This window comes from Halichoeres trimaculatus, unplaced genomic scaffold, assembly GCF_033239565.1.
Source record: "Halichoeres trimaculatus isolate MK-OKI-2021-1 unplaced genomic scaffold, fHalTri1.1 fHalTri1_scaffold_8, whole genome shotgun sequence".
NCBI lineage: Eukaryota > Metazoa > Chordata > Actinopteri > Labriformes > Labridae > Halichoeres > Halichoeres trimaculatus.
This window is the reverse complement of record NW_027437186.1, coordinates 8,811,414-8,831,006: the sequence shown is the minus strand read 5'-3', so window position 1 is coordinate 8,831,006 and position 19,593 is coordinate 8,811,414. Positions and strand designations below refer to the sequence as shown.

General features: G+C 44.1%; 1 protein-coding gene across 7 annotated transcripts in view; it reads right to left on the bottom strand.

Annotated features, from left to right (window-relative positions):
- The window catches only part of birc6 (baculoviral IAP repeat containing 6), a 164,058-nt gene that overhangs the window by 114,990 nt on the left and 29,475 nt on the right, over positions 1–19,593 (bottom strand). For 2 of the 7 annotated variants that reach the window (XM_074676300.1, XM_074676302.1), the window contains exons 27-56: positions 18,943–19,157; positions 18,623–18,831; positions 18,155–18,507; positions 17,816–18,035; positions 17,060–17,196; positions 16,818–16,955; positions 16,570–16,697; positions 16,220–16,351; positions 15,927–16,142; positions 15,650–15,833; positions 14,305–14,508; positions 13,702–13,835; positions 12,782–12,935; positions 12,568–12,684; positions 12,296–12,456; positions 10,969–11,095; positions 10,760–10,870; positions 10,042–10,300; positions 9,386–9,957; positions 8,856–9,031; positions 8,671–8,767; positions 7,591–7,785; positions 7,307–7,507; positions 6,918–7,197; positions 6,577–6,833; positions 6,154–6,262; positions 5,628–5,864; positions 3,454–4,324; positions 2,982–3,125; positions 1,714–1,843 (exon numbers count right to left, since the gene is read on the bottom strand). In XM_074676300.1, coding sequence (XP_074532401.1) covers positions 1,714–1,843; positions 2,982–3,125; positions 3,454–4,324; positions 5,628–5,864; positions 6,154–6,262; positions 6,577–6,833; positions 6,918–7,197; positions 7,307–7,507; positions 7,591–7,785; positions 8,671–8,767; positions 8,856–9,031; positions 9,386–9,957; positions 10,042–10,300; positions 10,760–10,870; positions 10,969–11,095; positions 12,296–12,456; positions 12,568–12,684; positions 12,782–12,935; positions 13,702–13,835; positions 14,305–14,508; positions 15,650–15,833; positions 15,927–16,142; positions 16,220–16,351; positions 16,570–16,697; positions 16,818–16,955; positions 17,060–17,196; positions 17,816–18,035; positions 18,155–18,507; positions 18,623–18,831; positions 18,943–19,157 — 6,468 coding nt within the window. The remainder of the gene's footprint in view (positions 1–1,713; positions 1,844–2,981; positions 3,126–3,453; positions 4,325–5,627; positions 5,865–6,153; positions 6,263–6,576; positions 6,834–6,917; positions 7,198–7,306; positions 7,508–7,590; positions 7,786–8,670; positions 8,768–8,855; positions 9,032–9,385; positions 9,958–10,041; positions 10,301–10,759; positions 10,871–10,968; positions 11,096–12,295; positions 12,457–12,567; positions 12,685–12,781; positions 12,936–13,701; positions 13,836–14,304; positions 14,509–15,649; positions 15,834–15,926; positions 16,143–16,219; positions 16,352–16,569; positions 16,698–16,817; positions 16,956–17,059; positions 17,197–17,815; positions 18,036–18,154; positions 18,508–18,622; positions 18,832–18,942; positions 19,158–19,593) is intronic. The other 5 variants (XM_074676303.1, XM_074676304.1, XM_074676305.1 and 2 more) reach the window with 4 other exon arrangements.

Sequence of the window (19,593 nt, the reverse complement as noted above, 5' to 3'; positions counted from 1 at the left end):
TGATTCGTGCTTTGCAATCATGTGCATATCATGTGAACGTGACGTCTCACGGTGAGCCAATCAGAAGATGAATATCAAAGAGCTTCCATAGCCACAGGAGCTTGTCTCTGAATTGTGCATCATGGCTGCTGCTAACGACCAACCGGAGCATGAAGTGCCTCCCCCCTCGCTGTATAATGGCAAGTTTTTGGTTTAATAAACATGCTCAACAAGCAAATGGTTTTGCGTTGTTACATACTGTACTGAAAATGTACCGAACCGTGACCCTAAAACCAAGGTACACACCAAACCGTGATTTTTGTGGACCGTTACACCCCTACCAGGTACCAAGCATTGGTACCGTATTGTTTCAAATGTGAAAGGTACTCATCCCTACCAGCAACATTCTTCTGCTGTGCGAAATTGCAGCTTTTATTTTTTTGGACCAAGGACAATTTTTCCAACACTTCACTTGCAAGGAGTACACAGCCGATCAATCAAAACGTTCATTGTTGACACATAAGAAACATTCAACATGGTGGACTGCTTGACTGTTTGTGTCCCAGCACCCTGTTCTTTACGACAAAAGACATAAAAACTACAAGGACAACGTTTACAAAGACATTGTTTGGAGGAGAATAGCTGCGGAGATTGAATATGACGCCTCAAAATGTTCGCAATTTTGTTCCGTTCATTCGCATTGCCATTGGTGTGCAAAGGCGCTAAGTGTCTTTCTACGGTAGCTTGCAGTCAATTTCTTGAACTGACTCCAGGCCTTCCCGTCTCCCTCTCTTACTCAAACTTTCTCTCCGTCTCTCTTCCTAATCTATGTTTCCCAGTCTCTCTGTCACAGTTTCTCTTTCTCAATCTGTCCACCTCACACCAAAGCAACTCTCCTGCTCCCTTTTCCCATCTCAAACCACTTTTTCATCTCTATCTCACTCAATCCTACTTCTTTGCATTTTTCTTTCACTTCCTTTCTCTCCCCCTCTGTCTCCCTCCTTATCTTTCTCTCCATCACACTCAATCTTTTCTTCTCCCTATCTCTCTCTAACTATCCTCCCTTTCCCCTGTCTCTCTCTCAATCTATCCCTGTCTCTGGTTTAAGTTTCTTTCACTCATCAAAATACCCTGAAAGTCACCAAAAAACATACTTAGATCCACTGTTGTTGACTCTTTAACCACATGGTGTGAAGGATCCCTCACACATATTTGAAGCTTTTGCTCTTGCTTTAAACAAACTGACTCAACTCACGTCCATTAAATGTTTGTGACTAATCATTTGGTGGGTGGAGCTTAGCAGAGTGAAGCATGGTAGCAGAGGTGGATGTGGAAGAGGCAAAGAGGATGTAGCTCATCAGCACATGAGCTGAGGTCTGACAGATCACTACAGGTAATTCTTCCTAATACACATTTATACCAGGAAGTGATGTATTCTTTGTTTAATATTTAGTTTTCAGCTGCTTCTCTTAAAATAAAGGCAGGCTATCAAATAGAATTGGGCAAAACAAACAAATGAAAGAGATTTTTATACAAAAACACGAGTTAAACAGCTTTAACAAAACCAGCTGGTGAGCTTCACCATCTGTAAGGTGGTTTAAACTGGTGTGATGAGGTGAGTTTTTCCTTCTCATTAACCGGTGGAGGATTTCTCTTCTACCCTTGTATGTGACTCATGCCTCTTTTGTGATGTCTGGCAGCTTGTTCTAGTGAAAGGTTGAAAGTTGAACATACCGGATACCCGGTCCAGGACTTCGGCCAGCGTGGTGGAGATGGGCAGATGGAGGGTGCGGTACTTGTGACCTGCTCCATACATGGGATGCTGGATCATATGGCTGGTGGCATTGATGCGTCCTTTGTATAACTGTGGGGGAGGAAGATTATTTAGGAAAACAGACAGTTACCAAGACTTATTCAGTATTAAAGTGAAATGAATTCTGAAATTTGTCATAAAAGGTGATTTAATCTTTAACTACTCCTTTTTTTTCTTAGAGGTGATCCAAGCTCCCTGCAGGTGTTGAACTAGCTAATTTAGTTTCTGTTTTTGTTTTCCAACCTGAGGTCTCCATGTTTCTCCTTTCGCTCTGACAGCAGTACTCAGGACGAGCAGGGGGTCATCAAATGAAAGGAAGAACTTTGAAAATCTCTGACTAAAGTGACTCTCTTTGAAATGTCAGCTCAGTCTGGACAGTTGTTTCTAAAATGCCTGGTCTGGACCAACCAGACGACCTTGCTGACCACAGTCCCCTCAGCCAGCGGGCAGGGAAAAAAATAGCCCATCATACTGAGAACAATGAGACAGCAAGGATAGGAAAATGGTTTTCTTTGGGTAATTAAAACCAATTTTTCAAGACCCTGCCCCCAGACACACCTCCACCTCCACCCACACTGTCCTAAAAGAGCTTCTCTGACGTCTAATCACTGAGCTCTATGAAATATTGATCATTAAAGTGTCAATGAGGACACTTTTACTGAGCATGTATCAGTCTGAGGGGATTACTCTAAAAAAGGAGGATTTTGTGTCATATTGCTGCACTGCCACCCTGTGGACACTGATGGATACTACATACATTTATTTGGGTTTATGCTCTCCGACACGGTGATGTAATGTTAGCTGTCCGTTGTTCTTCTCTCAGCGCAGTCTGCTTTGACTTTGCTACTTTCTTTGGATCATTTAATCAATTTTGGTGTTTGGAACAAGTGAGATTGGTTTTAGTCTCTTCTCAAATGTTCCTGAAGTCATTAACTCATGGTTACTATAAATCATGTGTTTTGTATCTTTATGTTCTCTGTAGAGAACAAAGTCAATGACACTGCTATTCTGAACATCAAGCTAAAGGATGAGAATAAAACCACTCCTGTTTGGAAATTATCTTTTAACGTTAAGAAAAAACAAATCTAAAAGGGTACATCCAAGCAGGGGGCATTTAAGGCTTTTTTCTACCAGACTTGATTGAATCACACAAAGAGACAGAAAATATGATTAGAATACTAAAACTCACCGGACAGGGAGACTGGAGGAAGACGGTCACCTTCTCATCCTCCAGCATGAGCTGCAGGAAAAGTCTTCGAATGAAGCCTGAGATGTTTCCAGAGATGGGGACATTTCCTCGCTGAGGTGCCGACTGGAAGAGCTCACAGAGAACCTGCAAAGTGAAAACACAATCCTGGAATCAACACAGAGCATGAATAGATGTGCATCTTAATTACACGATCTGTAATGATGTAACCAAGAAATCTGGTGTTGTAAATCTTGCAGTCAAAGACACTTGAAGATGTGACTTAATCCAGCTAAATCCCGTAGACTTTAATGGACGTAACTTCATGTTTCATAACAAAAAACATTGAGATTGGCATCATTTGGAATGGTTATGGTCAATAGTTTTGTTGGACACCTTTATCTTAAACATTGCATCGGTTTTCTCTCAGAGAGTGTCGTCTTCAGCCGTCATCATTCAGATTTGTTTAACACACCTGTGCCATGAGCCGCTGGTTGTTTGGGTGGCAGGAGATACACTGGAGAAAGAAGGCCACGGTGGCGTTCTCTAGAGCTGTCCTCTGCTGTGTGGTGAGTCCTCCTGCCTGTCCTGAGGATGCCAGTGAGTAGCGTGACCCTGAAGGCTGAGGCTGGGGTGGAGGAGCTCCTGCAGCAGATCCAGACCCCAGAGGCTGACAGCCTGCGTTGGCATTGGTGCTAGAACTGGCACTAGAGTGGCACAGCAGGAAAAGCAGCGCCGTCCACAGCGGGTTCACCTCTGGTCCTCCTAACCAGTCTTTCATGGCGTGACTGTTTCCGACCTCAGTCAGGAAACGCAGCACCGGAGCAGCCAGCTCTGCAGCCAGAGGAGGCCGGGTGTGTGAGGAGGAGGAGGAGGATGTGTGGTAGTGGTGATGATGGTGTCTCCTCTCAGTCTGAGCCGCAGGCAGAGGGAGGTCGGCGCTGGCCAGGAGGCTGACACAGAACTGGGCCAGGCTGCGAACCAGCAGTGAGGGCAGGCCTGAGTCGAGCAGCTGCTCTATGGCTCCTGGAGACTGGGAGGCAGCAGCCAGCGTGGTTAACTGGGACTCTGACAGATTGATGGGAGGTCTTGCATGCTTGGAGTCGTCGGTGAGCCCTGCAGCGTTGGTATTAGCATCATGCTGCTTTTTCCCATCATCGGTCATGGAGAGGCGGTGGTGCTGGGCTTGTGAGTGACTTGCGCTTGGGGCTGAGACGATCCCCATCCAGGACATGAGGAGGGAGAAGTAGCTGGGGTGGATGTGACACATGGAGCACAGCAGGCTGTCCACTGCTTTCTTTAGCACTATGTTGCATGGCAAGGACATGGACCAGTTATAGAGCAGCCTGAAGGAGAGAAGAGAAACAGAGTTCATGAGGATAAATCTATACTTTCACATTCTTTGCAGAAAAAAATGCAGACCAAGCTTTAAAGTACTCAAACTTCTAAATGACAAAGAGGAAGACTATATTTAGGCTCAAATGTGTGGCACTTGTTATGTAATTCAGAAAGTAGACATATCATCTCAGAACACTCTACATTATTTTGTAATTGCATCAGGATATCACTTCAAACAGCTGGGCTGTCTTGGTAGCAACAGAAACCCATCAGTAAATAATCCTGTTGAGTACAGGGCCCAGTTTAGGTACCTTTCAGCCATTATCACGTTTAACAAAGTGTGATAGCATTCTGTAAAAGATCATCAGTTATCTCACTCATTTTAAAGCCTCCAGACTTACTGACAGGGGTTACAGCACAAAGAATGAAGGAATGACTATCCAATTAGAGCCTTTATCAGCTGTTCTTGTATTATTGTCTGACTTTGGTTTGTTCATGGCTTTGTTTGGATCCAATCTTGTGTTTTGGGAACGTAAATTAAAATAAAAGAAATATTTCGCTGACCCCCCAAAAAATCTTTGCAGGTTGTTTAACTCTTTATCATCCAAGTATCCTCCAGGCTAGCTAGACCTTTTTTTCTTATTTAGGCCTTAAAAGAGGCAACGCTAGAAAGCTCACCTTCTCTTCTATCAGGAACGATTTGATTTTTTTGTTTGCTGTTGCTAAATGGTTGAAGGCATTGCATCTATTATTGCTAGGGATGGGTACCTTTCATATTTGAAACAATACAGGTCTGATGCCCAGTACCTGGCAATCAGTATCTGTACTCAACAGTACCAATTTTAGGTAATTTTGTGTGTGTTTATGTAGAAATAAATATTGATTTGTTTTAATAAAATCTCAAAGTCATTGCAAAACTTGTCTTTTCTTCCATAAGCAGCTTTTTGTATTTTTTCACAAGCCCAAATTGTTGAAGAGTTACGGTAATGCAAAGAGCAAAATGGGTTTTAAAAGGTTAAAGGAATTAAGAGGAATTTGTCACCATTTTATATTTTATGTTCTACTCCTATTTATATATCAATAAAGTATTTATTCCTTATAAGCTGCTGTTTCTGATTTGCACTCCTCTGAGTCTGTTGGCAAGAAAATTTCATTGAGATGAGCACTGACTGGTGTTTATTTCTGAATGACAAAAGTCTATCTTTCCATCTTTATGATGATGATGTAATGATAATCTCCTCCAATTATTCTTATTGTTTCATTACATTTGTACATTTGTAAGAGAAGTGTTGATAAAAGCTGGTGACTGACTCGAAAAGCTCTCTGTTGAGCAGCGCGGGCAGGTCATAGTCCACAGGCAGCTCGTAGCTGTGCCACAGGATGGCTGCCACGCAGTGGAGGTGGGACGGTGAAGGCATGAGGAGACCGTACTCCCTCGATGAGGCAGAAGAAGAGCTGGCTCCAGCACCGCTGTATCCCATGGGGCCGCTCATCTTGTGTGCTGCAACCCGTGAAGAGTCGTGGACCCACTGCAGCAGAGCTTGGATCCTGAGGGTAACAAATCCAGACAAACTTTGTTAAATGACTTGTCACGCAGTTTGGGAGACGGCGTCATCTCCTCACTCCCTCAGTGTGTGAATCACATTAGAATTTATATGCAACAAACGAGCCCAGAAGACAGTAAAAAAGACAAGGGGAACGGGAGGACAATTTTTACTACCAGCATCTGAGTCTGTCTGGAAACTCACCTTGAGTAGAAGACATTTCCACATTGGTTGTTATTCTGATGGAGCAGACTTAAGGACAGTTAAGACAAAGTGAAAAACGGATGCGGTACCTGTCTTTGGTTCCAGGGTCTTGGGTGGTTCCCAGCTGATACAAAATATCGATGGTGGAGTCTGAGGAGAGGCCGTTTAGTCTTCCAAAGAGCAGAGGGCTGTTCAGATCTTCAAAGACAGAAGCAAAGGCTGAAATTAGAAAACATGACGATGTATCTGTTGAAATATTTCAAATGTGTACGTGCTAAGCTGACCTGGTGTGCACTGATTCAAACACACTATTGTGTATAAGTTAAGTTTGTTAGTGGTTACTTAATATCAACACTTTACTACCTGAATAAATAAAACTGAAAAGGTCAGAACGTTTTGAATTTAAAAAAAACACATTCAAATACTTGTGGCTACTTTTCAGGCTTTTTAGGTCGTAGTGACGCTCCGCCTGTGATTAACACTCTTCAGTGATGCAGACGTGTGTGACTCACTGGCTGGGTCGGTGCCAGAGGCAGCACAGTTCCTCAGCAGAATGTCGATGAGTTTGAGCCCGATGCGAGTGGACTGCAGCCCGATCTTGACCAGCACAGCCTCGATGTTTGGAGAGTGCATACCGCAGTAAGGTGACATGAGCAGAGCAGCACAGGTCTGCAGGAGGTTAGCAGTGGGTGCTGCCGCGCTGGCCATCATAGCCTCCAGGTCACTGACGTGTGTGAGACAGTGGTGGAGGAGACGCAGCCAACCAATGCTGTCGAGGAGAAAGAAAAGTTTGTAAAACCACCTCACTGAAAGACAAATAGACAGATTCTCAGTCTGGTTTAACGATTTGTACCTGGTTTTGGAGACCTGGTCCTCAGAGGGCAGGAAAGGGTTGTTGACAGTAGCAGAGGAGGTGTTCCCAAACGCCGTTAACCCCAAGAGTTTGATCTGAGACAGGCCCAGGGTGCTGGCATCACGAGGCCGGTGAAGCCTCAAACAAACAGCCGACGCAACCTCCGCCTTCACCAACTGGATCTTTATGTACGTCAGGCCGCTGGTGATGACTGGTGTGGAGAGGGGCAACATGTTGACCCCATCAGCGCTGATCTCCACAGACACCGAGGATGGACAGGCTGGTGGGAGGATGAGAGAAACCAGACACACAAGAACAGGTTTGTTTCTTTAAAAATAAGACAACGACAGCCTTGTTTTACAGTCCGTCTTGAGCTGATGTCAACTCACTGGCCAGAGAGGCGAGGTGAGGCTGTATGTGGAGCTCCTTCAGCAGCACAGCAGCAGGGAGGTGGATGGTGAGGTCACACCAGGCCTCCTCTGGCAGGAAGATGTAGGACCAAGCTGCTGAGCGGGCGCGGCGGTGTGGGGGCGTGGCCTGGAGAAGGACCTCTGCTGGCTGGGCTGTGGGGCTGCTGGATGTGATGGTGCCTGTCGGGGGAAAATCAGATCATTGATGAAAAGTTTTGATGATAAAAGTTTTGCCAAAATCCCAAAAAGTATTGAAATAGCACCTAGAGGAGCAAAGTTGTGGAGTCCCTCTGCATTGTCTGGCTCTGACGTCATCACTCTGGCCTTCAGGTTTCCATCTGCTGCCTTCCCAGGACCTGAGTCCAAGAACTTCATGATGGTGGACACCATGCTACGCGCTGTGTTAACAATGGCCCGGGTGCTGGTCACCATGTTGTTACAGATCAACTGCACGCCACCTGGAGGAGCATGGGAAAGTTAAAGATCATCACTATTTCCAGAAACTGGATTTTTTCTGAAAGACTGCAGCTCCAAAAAATCTATTTTCTGCATAAAAGTTGTTTTCTTAACATTAGTTTAAGGCTTGCTTCCTCCTCATGTTGCATCTATTTTATATCTCTGGCTATTTACCTACCAGTTAGAATACCTTCGTTCTGCTTCTTTATGCAGCTTTTAGTAATTATTAATTGCAGGGTGTTATTTATGTTATAATTATTGGTTTTTCTCCTTTCATATTTTAGTTGTTTTGTTTTATTTGAGCATTCTACGGGAGCCTATTTTAAAATCTGGCCAGAGAGTATATGGAAACTAGTCTTTTGGCTAACAGACATATTTACAGAAATTTTAATTAATATACATTGTCCATGTAAATTAAATGAAATAAACAAATAAATATATTTTTTATTTAATTAAATAAAATAAAATAATTTTAGATTAAATCAAATTAAACAAAACAAGACAAAACATAGCAAAATATGAAATAAAATAAAATAAAATAAAATAAAATCAAATAAAATAAGATAAAAATGTGGAACTGATGGGTTTGGACAAGTGGGTAATGTAGAGAAAAACTGATCATCGCATTTTTTAAAGACTCATTTTTGAACTTCTAATTATTGTGAGATTTTCTGCCAGTTTGACCTTACCAACAACTTAAGATGCAGCTTTTAAATTAAAAAAAAAAAAAGCATTCCCCTTTAAGTTAATCAGGTCCATCATTAGTAATTGGGGCGACTTCTTCAGGGTGGATGATTTTCTCTCAAAAGAGAAAACAGGCTCTGATAAAGTTCCTTTGAATGTCATGAAAGCCCAAATTGAAGTCAAATAATGTGTAGTGTACCCACCCATGTCATGGAAAGCCTTGAGAGCCTCACTGGTGTCCAGCACTCGCAGGATGAACCACAGAAGAGGCTCAGACAGCTGGCAGGTGGACAGAGACCCCTGGATGAACAATCACAGACACGTGTTTGAGTCTTTCCTGGACAGACATTCATTCCAAAAGCCTCACACAGCACGGGGTAATGCTCACCTGTCTGCCCATGTAGCCACAGGCCATGTATGTGAGGATGGGCTGTAACATGACCTGGACTGACGTGGCTCTCTTGCTGAGTGTAGTGAGGATGGTGAACAGGCCGTCGCCTACAGAAATGGCATCCAGACCCCCGTGGAAGTTCTCATGTTTGGTCAAGTGGAGGCCGCTGGCTCCTGTACAACAGAGGAGGAGGAATGGGTCACACATGAAAAGCAAAATCAAACACAGTTAACACTATGAACTCAGAGGCTCTGATGTTACGGCCTCATACTGTTAGCTTAAGCTGGCATTTAAACATGGCTATAACTGAGCTAACATAATAGCATACTGCTCCTGCTATTGGCTGCCATTCTGTTAAACAGCAGCGCTCTCAGACCACTGACTAACATCTGCCTTAGCATCTGGGAACAAGTTGTATGATCTGTGTCTTCGCTGTTTGGGGCTAAAAAAGAGTTTGATAGATGAAAACCAAAATGTTGTGAATGTAAAAACCTGAACAGTAATCAGAAATCCCTTCCTGAACTTACCTATGATCATGGCCATGGCGCTGCTGTTGCACTGGCCCAGCGCTGACAAGATCTGGCTCATTATCTGCTGGTTGGCCAGCACCAGGTCAGCCACGCCTGCAGGTGGACCCTGACTGGACGTGGATCCACCAGCCACACTTTCTTTGCTGCCACAGACCTTCTCCTCGTCTGACACGCTGCTATCAGCTGCTCCGCTGCCAGCAGGTGGCAGCCGTCCACTGAACTCCCTGTCCCCGGACAGAGGCAGCTGCACCAGCACATTAACCAGCTTAAGGAGGTCAAACATCAGCTGATCGCGCGTCGTCTCTCCACACACGGCCTTTGCGTCTCCTGGCCGGATGATGTTGGCAAAGAGGCCGCCAAAGCACGCCCGAGCACCCACAGAGCTGTCAGAGCCGCTGCGGGACACCAGTTTGTCGGAGCAGGTGATGTAATGGTGAACCAGGAAGGTGATGGACTCGATGACAGAGGAGATGGTCGCCACAGACACCACCTCAAAGTTCTGCTCCAGAGTAAACTCCAGCAGCTTGACTTGGGCGTCTAACGGGCCCTGGCCTGACTGGAACGGGCCCCTAAATCATCAAAGTACAACATTAGTTACCCCAGGATTCTTGTGAAATGACAGAAACTGTGTGGAAACTTTGAGATGTTCGTACCTCTCTGTCGAAAGGATGTGCATGAGTTTGAGCAGGAACTCGCTGAACATTTGGGGGCAAGTAGAAGACAGGTGGACCTGCAGGCGGCTCAGGAACTCGTGCATGGCCTGGGTGGCAGTGGGTCCCACCTGAGAGCTGTGCTGGCTCGTCCCGTTGGTGCTGCTGCCAGACAGGAAGCGCACCAGGACGTGAACTAGAGTGGGATCAGACACCATCTGCTGGGCTGTGCTTTCCTGAGAGTTCATCCCGTTGCTGGAGGCTGAAAGTACAAACACGGGTGAGCCATGAATCATTGAACACTACAAGAGGGACTTCTACAAAGCTACCACATACAGAACATCAAAAAAACATACTGGACAAATTTAAGCCCTTAAAGTTCTTCACTAAAAAAAAAAGAAACAGCTGAGAATCCAGGTTGGATTTCTTTTACAGGAAATAAAAGAAAGAGGAAAAAGTAGACCTTCTCTTTTCTTAAAATGACTTTAGTCATGAGCTGTTTCAGTAAAAACAAAGACTGAATGACTTTACTCAAGTAAAAAAAACATCTCTTACTGATTCGTTAGCAGTTTAAAAACGTAGGTAATCTCCAACTGACCTACTACTCTCGCTGATCTCTGATGATGTCTTTTCTGAGTCAAACTGGGTATAAACCTAAATAGGGAGGCGGAGCTTGACTGTCTGACAGGTGCACAAGTAACATGAAGTTTGGAGGACTGACCGCAGGCTGACATGTTGGTCATGAGAGTGAGAGAGTGCAGCACCAGACACCACGTTCTCAGGGAGGTATTGGGGTACCACGCCAACACTGTCAGGAAACTGCTGATTGATGCTGTAAACAAACACAGAACACGTCATGAGACCATGAAAATCTGGTCCAGAGACTCAGTTTGAGGCGTTGAGAGGGACACAGTGTGACGGGGTCCTGACCTTGGTTGAGCGGGATGGTGGGTACTCGGCTGGCGTTGAAGAGGAAGATGTCTGACCCGCTCTCTTCACTGCCTCCAGAACAAGTGTTCAGACTGAGGGTCAACCACAGCTGCAGCAAAGACTCCAGCTAAGAGACGAAGGAAGAAACCATAGTGGTGTTTGAACTAACATCCAGGCAGAGATGAGAACAAGAGTTTGCAATGTTTTCAGCCAAAATGACTTCTGGACAACTCATCAAAATAAAGTCAAACCTTTAGTGCAGGGATCTGCAACCTTTTCTTTCAAAGGAGACACTTTGCCTCATCTCACCTGGGTTTAAGTCATTCTGGAGCCACAAAATCTACTTTAACTTCACAATAAAGACAATACAGTGTATAATGTTCCTGAAGTTACGAACGTGTTCGGTTCCTACTGCTCGTTGTAACCTGAAATTCTGCATAAGTTAGATTTTTATCCTAAATTATTCCGTAAATCTCTAAATAACCATCCAAATAAATGTATTATACTGATCCTGCTTTCCTTTTAGTGTCCATAATGCAAAAAAGTTGAGGATACCAAGGCAATTACGGAGCACAAACATTGACAATCTACACTATGACACAACTTGAGACAAAGTGGACGATGCTGATGACCATGTAGCCCTGCGTAGCTGTGTAATCATACGCATCAAAAACTAGTATGCATTGAAGGAGCTCACGAACAGAGCAGCATAACATCAAAATCTTTTCTATTTTTATTTATTGGCATTGTAAAGTCAAGAACCACGTTACTCGAGGACCCCTGTATAGTTAAAATATATTGAATAATCAGCTAAACAAGAAGTTTTTTTAACTTGTATGTGAAATTGTAGAACTACGAAAAGAAAACTTGAGTTTGATAACATTTATTGATAATGTCGCTCAACTCATCATTTTTTGTCATTTGCTAATTTCTTGCCACTTATCGAGCTTGTCTATTAAGTTGGTGCATTGGCAGTTAAATGAATTAAATCTTCATCTTCTTCCAGATTTGGCTTTTTGTTGATTTAGTTATTCTACCAGGGGGTCTTCAGGGGTCTGAAACTTGAGGTTAGCTTCAGGTGTAAGGTAAGGCGGTGGGCTGCTGATGCTGTAGGCTTATTCCAAGATGTGGTGCATATTTAGCTCAAGAAAATGTTGAATAATGATCATCAAAACCCTCTTTCAATATTGTTTTAAAGCTGCAAGGAGCCACGGCAAAGTAGTCAAAGAGCCACAGGTTGCAGATCCCTGCTTTAATAGGTTCATTCAATGAAAACAGCAGACAAAGCCATCTAGTTTTATACACTGTACATTTTGTGTGTGCTGACCTGTACATGATGGACCTGCAGCATGGAAAAAAGCTTGTTGAAGCAGGCACTCAGCATTGGAATGGATGAGGGCTGGACCATCAGGCTGCTGACAGGAGGAGAGCCTCCTCCATGGAGAGCTCTCAGCAGGGAGTCATCAGTTCCGTTAGACGCCTGGCTCACTAAAAAAATAAAGACATCAAAGAAAATCATACATTTTGATACTTAGAGAGGACTTCTACAACTTAAACTGGGACTGAGACACCGGGTGTTTGGAGTCATCATGTCCTCACCTGTGGACGAGCTGGAGGTAAGCGCTTGGAGAATGGAGTCAGCCTGCAACGTCGCCATCATTTTGAGCATCAGCTCGGCCTGCTGCTCTAACCCCACTTCTAGCCGGGCATCTAGTGCTGTTAAACAGTGGCAGAAAGGTCAAAGGTCAGATTAGAAGACGTCATATTGTTCTCTGAGAGAGGTAAAGACGAGATAAATCCATCCAGCACTCACCCTGTGACACGGACACTGAGAGACTCTGAGACCCGGGCTTTTCAGCAGCAACTGGAGGTTTGGAGACGGGGATACCAACCCCTCCGACGTAAGGGTTGTATCCGTACGTCCCATAGTCAGTGCCCCAGTAGTCATACCAGGTGCTGCTTATAGGCTGAGAACAGACAGGAGGAGGAGGGGGGATGTGAAACAAGACAGAGTACAGCAAGAAAAACACTAAGTCTGTGAGGAAACTGTTATTTGCATCCAGTTTTAGATCCCTGAACCATGATAAGGACACTACTGTTCTTAGAAACAGCAACATGAAGAGGGTTTATGAAAGGTGGCTAAGCTTTATCTGCAGATTCAACAGCAAGCTGCTCTTCTAAATTTATTTAGTACATCTCAATCCAATAATCAAAAAGATTTCAAATCCTGGAGGACTGTGGGGAGCTGTGGTGTGGGTCAGCTTTTGGAAGATACAGAGCTGAGTAAAGGGCTTTGCTCCTTTTTAACTAATAAATATAGACTTTAAGAAGTTACTTTTACCAAATGTTTACTTCTTTTACTCTACAAATAAACCAATTTTGTATCTAGACTGAAATAAGAATCAGTTAAGGCCATAAAATGCAGAAAGGGTTGTGACCTCTGGGCCATAAAGTGGGGTCAGTGCTGGAGTGACTTAAATTGATTAGGGTGATATTGTCAAACACAATAAATAAGACTTTTTTGACTGGACACAAACATCTTATGAAGAAAAGAAATCTAAAGTGATGGGGTAAAGTAATAATAATCATTAAAAAACAAACAAACAAAAAACTAAAAAAACAAAGGTGAAAAATTGTTGTTTCATTAAATCAAATTCTCATTACACCCTGACTTTAGTAACTTAAATTCAAGAGAAAATAAAAGAAGATGATAAGAAGTTAAATTTGACCTACCTTAAAGACTTTGGCAGCGAGTGGATCTTTTTCCAAATCAATATCTAAAGGATCAATATCAACATCCATCAGGTCTTGTAGCAAGTCAAAGTCTATGTCTTTATCTTTTTCCAAAGATGACAGAGGTGGAGCACCTTCAGATAATAAAAACAGCTTTAATATTGCCAAGCAAGCACACTAGGAAAACATACCAGCAAGAGAAACTCTTTCTTGAGCACGTTACTGGGCAATTTTAATGCCGATAAGGCTAAAAGCTCCTAAACTCTGATACAGGAGTGAGAGTCCAGACAGGAGACACAGAGGAGATCACCTCCAGTGTTTCTTTACGGTAACAAAGTTAGATCAGATACAAAATGACAGTGTCTGTCGCCAAAGGACAGATCACTAAACACTGAGTCCACATGTTTGAACTCCCACTCCAAAAACACAGAAGTACATCAGCAGCAACACACAGAAACTCAGACTGTGGAGAACAACGGTAACCATGCAGCTATGGAAAAAAGAGGAAAGGTTTACCACGTTATTTATACTGTGATGATAAAAAGTGTGTGTTTGTGTCTGTGTTGAAGGAACAGAGGAGAAGAGACGGGGCTACCCACGCACTTTGGAAAACTGAGGAGCTCCCGGTAGTACCTGCGATGATATCAGGGACCAGGGCCTCGTCGATGCTTTCGACCAGGGGGATGGGTGCCGGCTGGGGCAGGGAGTCATCCGAGTCAGCTCCTGCTGAGGAGGAGGATGCCCCGGCTTCCTCACCCACCGCCACCTCATCCATGACATCCAGAGAGCCTGGAGACAGCAGCTCACCTTCACAGACAAACAGGATAACACAAATGACTGCTTAATGTTTTGTCTTATGTCTTTCAACTAAAAAACTAAAAGCCAATGTCGAGGCAGGCATTAAACCAGGGGTGGGCAAACTTTTTGATTCGTGGGCCACAATGGGTTCTAACATTTGACAAAGGGGCCGGACCAGGAGCAGACGGATGGAGTGCTTTGGTAACTATCGGGGTATCATTCATTCATTCCATATCCGTTTTAGAATCCAAAATCGGAAAACAGATAACGACTTTTTATTCATTTTTTTGTTTTCAAATCAAAAATCAGAAAACAAATAACGGTCTATTTTTCGCTGTTTTGATTTTGTTTTGAAATTAAAAATAGAATAGGAGGGAATGGAATTATAATGGGATTTTTAATCCCTGTTTGATTCGTTCTTTCATTATTCTGTTTCAAAACAAAATTAGAAAAAAAAACAAAAAAAAAACAAAAACTTGACTTGTTTTATGTTTTTCTGTTTTAAGCGCAAAACGGAAAAACGGAAAAATGGAAAAAAAAGGAAAACGCAGTTTTTCTGTCCTGGTTTTAAAAACGAAAAAAATAAATAAATAAAAGATTCTGTCAAAATTGTTTGTGTGATTTTTTTATATTAAATTTGAACGTCTCTATATAAAAATTAGACAAATAACTCACATTGAAGGTTTATACAGACATGTTCCTGAGCTTTTTTTAACAGATGGCTGACGATCCACTCCATCTTATCCGCGCGCATATGCGCACTTCCATGTGTTTTAATGAGTTTTGTTTTGTCCACTTTCCTTTTCTTATGTCAGTTCCTCTTTACAGAAGGGCTGATGGGTCAGAGGGTAAAGTGCAAACGTGGAGTAATGGGCCGACGCTTCACCTCAACAAAGCCAATTTATTTACAGTGCCCCATCTAGTGGGAAAACATCAGAATTGCAGGGAAAAGAAAACATTCACAAGGTTTATTCATTTAATTTTTTCAAGTTTGGCAGGCTGAATTAAAACGTTTAACGGGCCGCATGTGGCCCCCGGGCCGTAGTTTGCCAATGCCTGCATTAAACTATATTCTTGACTGAGTTTTGGGCAGCTCCTGCTTAAAAAGTCAAAGTGATGTGACTCCAAATGACTAACAAACTTTACACACCTGCAAGGATGTCCTGAAGCATACATGTGAGGGAGTACTGTGCCCAGGCGCCCCCCCAGGAGATGTCCCCTCGGTTGAAGTCTGTTCCAACAAGCAGGAGCAGCAGACGCTCCAGCTGGTGCTCAGATACAACCTCACACAGGTGGATTGTGGGTCTTGTGGCGTTGGCTATCCTTGCAAGGACCTGTGTGGAAAAAAATCCAGAAACGGTTCATTTGTTTATCTGAACTTAAAGCTAGCAGGATCTGAGGAGTGTATGAGGAGGTGTGAGATGAACCTTGCAGACAAAGAGGAGCAGGTCAGCGTGACACGTGAAGTCCATGGAGAGGAGGAAGAGGGCCAGCTTCTGCACCACGGAGATGCAGCGCTCATGGGACAGTGTGAAGGGCAGCGGTTCTACTTCTGGGGCTTCTTTGGCTGTTGTGGACTCTGTGTCCAGTGTGGAGCGCGGCCACTCGGCTGTCCGCCGCAGACGGATCAGGTCTTTAAAGTGCTGGAAGAGGGAAACAAATAATATCAGACATATTCTGCGTGTTTGATGATCTGTGCTGTGAATGATTCACTACTCACCTTGGATGTAGCTTGTTTGAGCTTGGCTTGCTCCACCAGCAGTTTGTAGGAGGAGCCTTTGTTACTCTGGATCTTCTCCTTCTCGATCTGCTCCACCAAAGCTTTCTGTTTTGCTTTCAATAGATTTAACTGCTACAATGAAAAGGGTATGATAAATATAAGCACGGTAAAGGTGTGCAATCAAGACTACCAGGTGTTGTGCTGCTGCACCCAGAGATGGAACAACAACCAAACCAACAAATTAAAGGACTAATGTCAGGCTCAAACACATTTTTCTGCTAATTTGGTATCAGACACACTTTTAAGTATGAATCTGGAAACATGCTGGTGTTTGGCTGAGACACATTTACCTGCTTGTGGTGGACGAGCTGCTTGCGGATCTTGCGGGAGTAGAGTCGATCCAGGCTGCTGCTGCCTTTAGCCGACCTGCTAGAGTTCTGAGACTGAAGGCTGTTATTGATGAAGCTCCACTGAATACCTAAAGGACAAATCAACAACCACACTCAGACTCTCTTGGTCTTTCTTTGAATTGAACCAAAAAGTTCAGTTCTGGATCACAGAGTAGAAAAATCCTCATACTTTATCGAAATTCAAATACCTGTGAAACTTCTCTCACGCTCTTTCCCTCCCATGTTCTTCTTTGCGCCCGAGGCCTCGTCTTCAATGCTGGCTACATAGTCCAACAGTCTGGAAACCAGCATGACCACCCAGCTGATCATGGGGATATCTAAAACACCTGGAAAACACACAAAATCTTTCACTTCAATGTGCGAAAAGAGTCCAAACATGCATTCATCAAATGCAACACAGTCGAAAAGCCTGCGATGGAGGCAGCTTTACCTTCAGTCCTGCGCTGCATGGCGGCCTGTGGCTGCTGCAGTGGAGAAAGCAGACTGTCCAGGAGGTTCAGGAGGCCCTCCAACACTCCACTGTTACTGAGAGATCTTTGGCCGATGCATGACAGAAGCATGAACACCCTGAGATAGAAAAAAACAGTTAACGTCTTAGCAACCACTGCGACCTGGGAATTATCTTAGAAACACATCAAAGAGGTGTTTGCTGCACATATTGAAATACCTTCTAGACACAGCAAGTGTTTGTACATGCATATATTAGTGGAGTCATTAAAGAAACTAATACATTGTTTAACGGATAATTGAAATACGCAGCCTGAAGGCCTTTGCACACCAGAGGTGACGCGAATAAACAGCACGAAAAAAAAACAGTTGGAGGCGTCTGCAGCTTTGTAGGTTTTATGTCTTCTGTTGTAAAGAACCGAACACAATCAACGCTGAATGTTTTGGTAGGTGACATGTTGACAACAAGCATTTCTATTGGTTGGATGTGTACTTGACGTGAGCAAAACTTGGAAAAATCAACCTAGGTCTTAAAAAAGAGCTGTAATTTTGCTCAGCGAAAGAACGATGCTGGTGTGAAAGCTTGCATTAAAAAACAGTAGATTTGAAAAAAATAAAGGGCAAAGGCCCTATCTCCTAACTGCCTCTTGATTGAAAAATAATTAATCTTTATTGAACAAATGGAAATCTAAAGAATGAAAGAACTGGTGGTAACTTTTTCACATGTGTCTGTCTCTACCTGTCCTGAGGGAAGATGAGCAGCTGCTCCGAGTTGTAAAGTTCCTGCAGAACGTTGGAGAGGAACTGGCCCCACCAGCGCTCGCCTCCACACAGCTGCACCAACAGCAGGCCAGCGTGGAGACGGATCTTAGGTGTCCCACTGATGCAGAGGTGTTTGAAGAGCTCCTCACAGGCCTGGGCGTGGAAGGTGCTCTGCAGCACTGAGGGCACCGAGTGGCCTGAACACGTACAGACACAGACGGTGAAGTGTAAATAACCACGGATAGGCAGGATACGATCAAACTGTCGTAACGCTGCTTGTTCTGTCAGACTCAGCATTCAACAGTGCCTTACTAACCGTTGTTGGAGTGCAGCAGGCCCAGCAGCGTGTCCAGCAGGTAGCGGATGATGGTCCGCAGCTGCTCCGTGGAGGAGTTGTGAACCAGTTCCACGGCCTCTGCAGCCCCGGCTGAGGGGAGAGACTTGCGGCTGGCACCAAGTGACACACGCAGCCGCTGGACGGCGTGGTGAGCCAGGTTGAGTTGCAGCTGCAGCTGGATGCAGTCCTGATAGGCTGAGAACACCCGCTGGTCCTCCTCCACCACCTTGTCTGGTTTTCGTAAGAAGTACTGAGCATTGTTGGCGCTGTTGAGGGGCGGCAGATCAATGTTCTGCAAGAGGGTCTCCAGCCGATGGCAAGCCAGATTATACCTAATGAACAGAAAAAACTGCTTTAATACTCACAGTGTATGATATCAGCACTCAGATGGAAAAAGTGTCCAAGGAGAAAGACTGACTGCATCATTTCATGTGCATCAAGCTTTACCTGCATTGGATGTCCTCCTGCAGCGCCACCATCATGGTCAGGTGCTGATCCACATCAGGCTGACTGGCTGCGTCACTCTCTCCTCTCAGAGGATCATGCATCAACTTCAGCTCACTCTCCCATGGGAGGATGTAAGTGTGGCCATAGTAGAATCCCAGTGGGATCTTTGCCCGAGCATTGGTGCTGCCGTAGCGCCCAATCACAGTGATCTAAGAAAGAAAGAAAGAAAAAAGAGGTTTCTAACAGAGGAAACAAATCATCAGGGGAGACTGACAAACACTAAACACTGAAAAATAGACCACTTTAGACAAAACACTGACCTTCATGAACCTGCAGACGGGTGGTGGCAGCAGGTCGTGCAGGATGAGGGAGTGGGTGCTGATGTCAGTTGCCACCACCAGCCTGCGGCCATCCACTTCCTCCCCCAGCGTCCAGATATCGATGGACAAGGAGGCCAGGTCTCCACACGTTGGAATCAAGGCGTCAGTCAGCAGCACGGGACGGCCGAAGTCCAGCGTGACAAAGCGGCGAGCTCCTGAGGGAAAGGGAAGAGGAGGCAGTGCTTATTTGGTAAAAAACTGTTTGATTTTTCAGGATTATTCAGACCTCACAAATCATAACAGATGTAACCTCCTGACAAACAAGTGAAGGTAAATTACATTTCTACAATCTTTGAGCTGTTTTAAACATTAAGTTTTTCCTAGTGCTGTCAGGCGATTAAAAAAATTAATCTAATTAATTACAGGATTTGTAATTAATTAATCTAATTAATCGCATTTTAATCTCATATCTGCTTAAGGTTTTGGTATTTACATGGTCATAGAAAACAATATTATTTGGGTCTTGACAGATCGTCGACATGAAGAGCAGCCCCAAGCTGAAACATGACACCAGGAAGATGGAATGAAAATTTTCAAAGAATTTTTCAGATTTAAATACAAGACAAATATTGATCATCCAGGGCTTGTTTT